General features: G+C 37.1%; 1 protein-coding gene across 1 annotated transcript in view; it reads left to right on the plus strand.

Annotated features, from left to right (window-relative positions):
• Positions 1-7,891, plus strand: part of STXBP3 (syntaxin binding protein 3) — a 25,402-nt gene that overhangs the window by 13,208 nt on the left and 4,303 nt on the right. Inside the window, exons 10-17 of the mRNA XM_006762950.2 lie at positions 2,372-2,467; positions 2,601-2,658; positions 2,756-2,821; positions 4,006-4,086; positions 4,945-5,083; positions 5,346-5,452; positions 6,002-6,094; positions 7,721-7,806. Of these exons, the coding sequence (XP_006763013.2) occupies positions 2,372-2,467; positions 2,601-2,658; positions 2,756-2,821; positions 4,006-4,086; positions 4,945-5,083; positions 5,346-5,452; positions 6,002-6,094; positions 7,721-7,806 (726 nt within the window). The remainder of the gene's footprint in view (positions 1-2,371; positions 2,468-2,600; positions 2,659-2,755; positions 2,822-4,005; positions 4,087-4,944; positions 5,084-5,345; positions 5,453-6,001; positions 6,095-7,720; positions 7,807-7,891) is intronic.

The following is a 7,891-nucleotide window of genomic DNA, read 5'->3' on the forward strand; positions in this document are numbered from 1 at the left end:
GGGATGTGCCCACAACCAAGGTACATGCCCTTGACCGGAGTCGAACCTGGGACCTTTCAGTCCGCAGGCCGACGCTCTATCCACTGAGCCAAACCGGTTTCGGCGTAATTATATTAGCTTTAACCAAGTATTTAAAATACTTATCTTCCTAGGTTTGCTAGCAAGCAAAGCAAGGTTTAATTTTTTTAAGAGTAAGAGAGAGATTTATTTTTTAAAAAATCAATACTTTTTTATGAATGAAAGAAGTCCAAGAGCCCTTACCGGTTTGGCTCAGTGGACAGAGCGTCCGCCTGTGGACTGAAAGGTCCCAGGTTCGATTCCGGTCAAGGGCATGTACCTTGGTTGCGGGCATATCCCCAGTGGGGATTGTGTAGGAGGCAGCTGATCGATGTCTCTCTCTCATCGATGTTTCTAACTCTCTATCCCTCTCCCTTTCTCTCTGTAAAAAGTCAATAAAATATATTAAAAAAAAAAAGTCCAAGAGTAAGACTAGATGGAGGCATGAATTCCCTGTGGTTTGTGCTGTGTCAGAATTTTTAATGGAAATAGAATACAAAGCAGGAAATGCTAAGTACCTTAATTTTTGTTTATAAATCAAAGGTTAAAGATATTCGGTAACTATAAGTGGCATTTTGATGACAAAAGGGCTGTTATCCTTAGGTGCAGCCTTATAATTAAGCATACTCACGCTGTGGGCATCTGTAATTAAGACCACATAGGTAGATGGCTTTATAGGCGGGACCTGTAATATTTTGGGGCTATGGAAATTATTGTATTCATACAGTAGAGGTCAACATTTATTGTCCACAGTCCAGAGCTGGGAGAGCTCAGTGCTGTTCTTTCTAATCTTGGCTCAGGATGATCCCAGTCCCAGGGTGATTGAATCTCCTCAGCTCCCCATGTGGAAGGAGGCTGTCTGTATCAAAAGAAGGGAGGAAGTCTGGGGAAGCAGTCAGGAAGCCCATTTTAAGTAATCTTATGAACCCCTTGAGTTGCTGCTCACTTTAGTAGAACTCATTAAAGCTATCACAATTTTTTATGACTACATTTGTTTTTCTCTCATTTCCTTACCCATTCTTTTTTTTAAGTTGAATTTATTGTGGTGACATGGTTAATAAAATTATATAGGTTCCAGGTCCTTTCCCATTCTTAAAAGGAGATGATTTTATAGGGTTAGGGAAGAAGAATATACAAACAAATGATATATGTTTGTGAATTTTGTACCAACTCTGAAACAACGTCAGACATTTCTGTTCTTCACTTAGTGGATGGTTGATAGTTGTGCTAATGGTTATCAGGACATCAAAATTGTGTTTAAGCAATTAGAATAAAAATTATTAGCATACTCAGTCTTGTTCTTGTTTTAAGTATTTTTATTGATTTTGAGAGAGGAATGGAGGGAGAGAGAGAAATATTGATGAGAAAGGGAAATAACAATGGGCTGCCTCCCACACACACCCAATTCGAGTCCACAACCTGAGCATGTCCCTGACCAGAGAATCAAACTGCCATGGGATGATGCCCAACCGAGCCACACTGAGCCAACCAAGGCACACAGTCGTCTCCTCCTCCCCCTCCTCCTCCTCCTCTTCTTCTTCCTCCTCTTCCTCCTCCTCCTCTTTCTCCTCCTTTATTTTAATGTATATTTATTGATTTCAGAGAGAAAAGGAGAGGGAGGGAGAGAGAGAATCATTGATTGGCTTCTTCCTGCACACCCCCAACTGGGGATTGAGCCTACAATCTGGGCATGTGCCCTTGACCAGAAGCGAACCCAGGATCCTTCAGTCTGCAGGCCAACGCTCTAGCCACTGAGTCAAACCAGCAAAGGCCACAGACTTGTTCTTAAAGTTGATTGTAGAACGTTGAATTTTTGTTTTATAGAATGTTATTTTGCTAACCTAAAACTCTATAATGACGACTAACTCTGACATTTGACAGTAAAAATGTCTTAGGATTAACTTCTTGGCTTTTTAAAAATGTGTTTTCATTGATTTCAGAGAGAGGAGAGGAGAGGGAGAGAGAGAGATAAACATCAATGATGAGAGAGAATCATTGATCGGCTGCCTTCTGTATGCCCCTACTGGGGATTGAGCCCACAACTCAGGCATGTGCCCTGACTGGGAATCCAATCCTGATCTCCTGGTTCATAGGTTGATTCACAACCACTGGCTTAGTAGCACTTTGATTTTTAATGTAAGGGTTGCAATAAGTCTTAGTTTTGAATAGGTATTTATTCATTTTCCACCAAAAATAGTGGATATGTACTCTTCAGTTCTTGAACTGTGTCTTAAAATTATTGTGTGCAAAAAATGTTTCTTCAACTTTTCTGGGGGGAAAATAATTAACAGTTTTTACTTATGTCTACTTGTAGATATAAAACTGACGGGAAAGAAAAGGAGGCGATCCTTGAAGAAGATGATGACCTCTGGGTCAGAATTCGACACCGGCATATTGCAGTTGTATTAGAGTATGTGAATCTGTTTTAATTTTTATTTCATATTTTTTGAAGATTAAACACATGGAAGTACAGTTTGTAATCTTAAAATGTCTCTGTAAAGAATTACACCTTAAAAATTTAAAGAATTCTCTCAACTTTACAGGGAAATTCCCAAGCTTATGAAGGAAATTTCATCAACAAAGAAAGCAACAGAAGGAAAGGTAAGAATGAGTCTTATTTAACTTTCAAAATGATGAAGTTGTTATATAGAGTAACTGAATCATAAGTTTAATTTTAAAATGTTTTATTTTTTCCTAGACATCACTTAGTGCTCTTACCCAACTAATGAAAAAGATGCCGCATTTCCGAAAACAGATTACTAAGGTGAGAGTACTGTATGTGAGACCTTATTTATTAATCCACCTAGTTCTGTAGTCAGGGGTAGCAGGGGTGTCATGGAATACTTGGTGTTAGTTTCCCTGTAAAACCTTATTCTAGTTCTGAGAATTACCCCAAGTAACTAAGCTTTCTAATAGTATTCTCTCTATATATAATCTAGATTTATCCATATCCAGCTTAAACTTCTTTATATCTTCGTTTTGGATACCCATATAGAGAATGTTTAGCATTTATCAACTTAACAAGAAAATTCAACATTGGTTCAACCGTGATTGTTATTCTACTTGGTTCTTTAAATTAATAGATTTAAGAGTAATTAAATTATGTGGGCAGATAAACTGCTGTCGCAGTTGTTCTTACGAGTTATTATTGGAATAATTTTTACAAATTTTTTATCGTATTGCACCCTAATTAGGAACTAATAATGTAAATTCAGACTTTTTCTGCTGGAGTTTAAGGACTGGACTTTATTTTCCCCACTTTATTTTTTGTTACTCAGAAATCCAACACAAATTCAATCCTTTCATTTTATTTAATTTTTTTCAAATATGTTTTCATTGATTTCAAAAAGGAAGGAAGAGGGAGAGAGTGATAGAAACATCAATGATGATAATCATCCATACTTCCTCCTGCTCACCCCCTACTGGGGTTCAAGCCCACAACCCTGGCATGTGCCCTGATCAGGAATTGAACTGTGACCTCCTGGTTCATGAGTCGATGCTCAACCACTGAGCCACACCGGCCAGGCGTTTCATTTCATTTCTTGGTGTCCATTGATTGTCCCCTGTAGATCATGTTAATTCTCCCCCCCCCCCCTTTTTTTGAGTTGTTTCCCCTTGGTGTACATGGTACTTCCTTTCCATCCAAACCCATACTTCCCTTCAGGCCAATCTCAAAGTTTAACATTACATACCAAAAAAAAGTGAAATGCTTCAAATCAGTGATTTTCAACCTTTTTCATCTGGAAAAAAATAGGTATAATTTTGATTCATTCACACCAGACGGCTGTTGTTGTGTAGGCTGTTGTCACTTTTTTTAATTGACAATCTAAGGGAAAAGAGGTCAGTGCTCCTGATTAAATTATCAGGTATTGCATGTTTGAAACATTCTGTGGCACACCAGTTGAAAATCACTGCTTTAAATTATTGATTTTTGTTGTTGTTTTTCAGCAAGTTGTTCATCTTAACATAGCAGAAGATTGCATGAATAAATTCAAGTCTAATATAGAAAAGCTCTGCAAAACTGAACAGGTATGTACAGTCAGAAATACCTATGTTCGTAATAGATTTCCTAAGTGATCTTTCTAAGATAAAACCTAACTTTGCTCAATACAGTGTGTCCAGGATCACAGAATCTCTCTTAGAAGGGGACTCACCTAGGTCATAGTGAATATGTCATGCCCACCAATTAACAAGTAGCTATATATGGTATCAGTAGTAAGCAAGTCCCTCCTAGTCTGTGATGATGCATTTTTGATTGAATGGGATGATTTGAGTGTTTGGAGCATTGTTCCAGGTAGCATTGTTGGCAGGCCTTTCTCAGGGTGCAGCACTGAACATAGCATCCTGCAGAGCAATGCACAGGCACATTGCATCTGGCAAGGAGGCTCCTCTGCAGTGCACATCTTATTCCCATGAGGCACACTTCACGTGCACAGGAGCTGCATGTGGTCATGGCCACCCTGGTCATCACACAGGTTTATGGTGATGGTTTTCTTTTTCTCTGAATTATTTTTTGACTTTTTGCACTTCCTGCAATCAGAAGTTTGCAAGTAAAATCCACATTTTCCTGTGAAATGTCATCAGTATACCATTAAAAGTTTGTAAGATTTTGCCCAGCTGGTGTGCTCAGTGGTAAAGCAGCAACCCATGCACCAAGAGGAGCTGGTTTGATTGCTGGTCAGGGCACACGCCGGGGTTGCGGGCCCAGTCCCCAGTGGGAGTCCTGCAGGAGGCAGCCGATGGATGTTCTCTCTCATCGATATTTCTGTTTCTCCCTCTTTCTTCTCTCCCTGAAATTAATAAAAACATCTTTTTAAAAAATTTAGCAACATTTTTAACTGAAATGAACTTGGGTTATGGACCACTGACTGTGTCATTTTCAATAAGGACCTGGCGCTGGGAACTGATGCAGAAGGACAGAAGGTGAAGGATTCCATGCGAGTGCTCTTGCCAGTTCTGCTCAGCAAAAACCACGACAATTATGATAAAATACGAGCAATCCTGCTCTATATCTTCAGTAATAATGGTAATGGAGACTTTGTTCATTTTCATAAATATATTAGAGTATCCAGCTCTGAAATCACATTATAATAAGTGGTTTACTAAGAAAAAGGTGGTAGCTGAAGTTGGTTAAGATAAGGAAAGGGAAAAATATGAAATTGGGAGAAGACTGAAGGATATAAAATTTAAATGTTTGCTTTTTATTTAAACATTATTGTTAGGTACCACCTAAAACCTAGAAATGATTGTGGTAGCAATTATATGACTCATATCTTTACTTATCTAAGGAACAACGGAAGAAAATCTGGATAGGCTGATCCAGAATGTAAAGATAGAAAATGAGAGTGATATGATTCGTAACTGGAGTTACCTTGGTGTCCCCATTGTCCCCCCGGTAAGAAGACTTAAATTCTATATGTACTGACATGTATGCACGTGCAGTTGATTGCATTAAATGTTGTCTTATATGGGTATCCATGTAGATAGTTTTCTAAATTTTACTCCAAAGATTTGGTAAGTAAAACATTAACATTTTGTTTTCCATATATGAGTAATTTGGACAGTTGCACCTTCCTGGTGAATTTATATCTTAGGGTTTCTCTTGTAATTTTTTATTTATGCTTTTCTCTTTATAATTAATTTAAAACAAATTTTGAAAGAACTCTATTTGGAATCTCATTCTTTTCCCATTAAGTTCTATAGTACTTTTGAATAAACATATTTTCTGGTCCTATTATAAATTTTATCCTTAAAGCAAAAAATACTGTTAAGTTATATGTCCACAACTATTCAGATTATTTGAACAGGCATTTCCAATTTTACTTTTAAGTAGTACAGCATAGTACTTGCTGTAAATTAAATGTCTGTGTTAGAAAACTTAATAAAAGAATACACTAAATAAATTGTTGATTTTTAATCCCCCCCCTCCATCTAATTATATTAGTCTCCACAAGGCAAACCATCAAGAAAGGATCGGTCTGCAGAAGAAACTTTCCAACTCTCTCGATGGACACCTTATATCAAAGATATTTTAGAGGTAAAACTCACTAAGTTTTACTTATACCTTGAATAGCCTCCTGTAGAGCATTCTTAACTGTCTGTAGTTTATAGGTTAGGAATTGTCTGCAGTCCTGGGAGGTTCACTGAAGAAGCCTGTGTCTGGGGTCAAGGCGGGAGAGGAAACTCTTAAAGGTTCTTTCCTTGAAGACCTCAAATAAACACCACTGGTTGCCTCCAAATAAATAAATAAAATCAGCACACACGTGCTTTATGGGAAAAACTGCTGTTGTTTTAAATAACTATATGTAGCAGATACACAAATAATTTCTTTGAACGAAAGTCCAAAACAAAATAACACTTGTATATAACCACTGCTATAAAGTGTTAGACTCCAATATTCTTGGAAATGTATTTGTGATTAAAATGTAAACCTCACTATGGTTTGCTGTTATATTCAATAGATGGTTTGTGCCTTTTAGTATTGTTCACTTAGAAGATATTCAATTATAGGAAATCAGAAAATAAGCTAATAAAAATGGTTGTATGAACTCAGTCAAATCATGACATTGATTCTTCAGTCAAAATTGCTAGTACATAGTTCATTTATTTCAATTTTTCTTTGACTTAAACTGAAATTTCTACTTTCCTTTAGTATCTAATTGGATACAATTTATTACTATGATTTTTCTGTTTTCTTTGACTAGTTTTATGCCACTCACACATGCTTAATCATAATTGAAAAGTTTTTTAAAAATTTAGACTTTATTTTCTGAAGCATAAGATTTTTCCCCCTTATAACAGGGATATAGAACTAACTAGTTTTTCTTGGCTTGTATTTTCAAAGTAAGAATTGACTTTCTCAAACCCTTTAACAAAGATTTGCATGTTAAACTTAGAAAATCCACTTTTGGCTAAGTGGCAGTAGAAGACCTTCAGGATTTTCCTGAAACTTGGTTTCTTCGCTTCCTGCAGTCTTTGAGATATTCTTCGACTACTGATTGTGTCTACTCATTAATACCACATGCTGTAAAGCAGTGGCCCCCAACTTTTTTTGGTCATGCACACTTAACCATAAAAAATGTGAGCATAAGCTTACAGCATGACTGTTCATTTATAAACTACGTATTACTGTACAAATTATATATACAGTATATCCATATAAATAAGTTTATCATAAAATATAACCCTTAAAGGAAAAATGTGTAAATGAAAATTTCCCTCCTCCCTTTGGGTTGTGTTGTGTAGCCTGGGCTGGGGGTGCACATCCTGCGGTAGAGCCACTGCTGCGGGGGCAAGGCCTGCACTCCCTGGTAGCTTATGAGGTGTCCGGACTAGGATAGTATTAGAAACCCTAGCACTCCAGACAGAATGGTCCTGAGAGAGGCCTGGAATTCTCACCCCAACGTGGGGCCCTCCCAGTGAAGAAATGTAGGCATGCAGTAATTACTGGTTTAGTAAGTAAGTAAATGATTGGCGTTAATTTTTGAAGCAAGTAAGGTTTTCGAGGTCCAAAGAAAGGGCTAACCTTATTATTAAATATCTGTATATCCTTATGATCCTTAATTATAAATACAAATTTTGAGTTTTATGCAAAACAGACAAGTAAATAAAAATATCTTGGAATTTACATTTTCTTGATGGTGTTAATTGTTTTCTTCTCTAGGATGCCATTGATAATAGATTAGATTCAAAGGAATGGCCATATTGTTCCCAGTGCCCAGCAGTGTGGAATGGCTCAGGAGCTGTAAGGTAAAACCTATAAATATTTTGTGTGGGAACCAATAGTGTATCTTGTTTCTGTTCCATCTTTCAAAACTAGCCACGAATTCTCTTT

The sequence above is a fragment of the Myotis davidii genome, unplaced genomic scaffold, assembly GCF_000327345.1.
Source record: "Myotis davidii unplaced genomic scaffold, ASM32734v1 scaffold217, whole genome shotgun sequence".
Lineage (NCBI taxonomy): Eukaryota > Metazoa > Chordata > Mammalia > Chiroptera > Vespertilionidae > Myotis > Myotis davidii.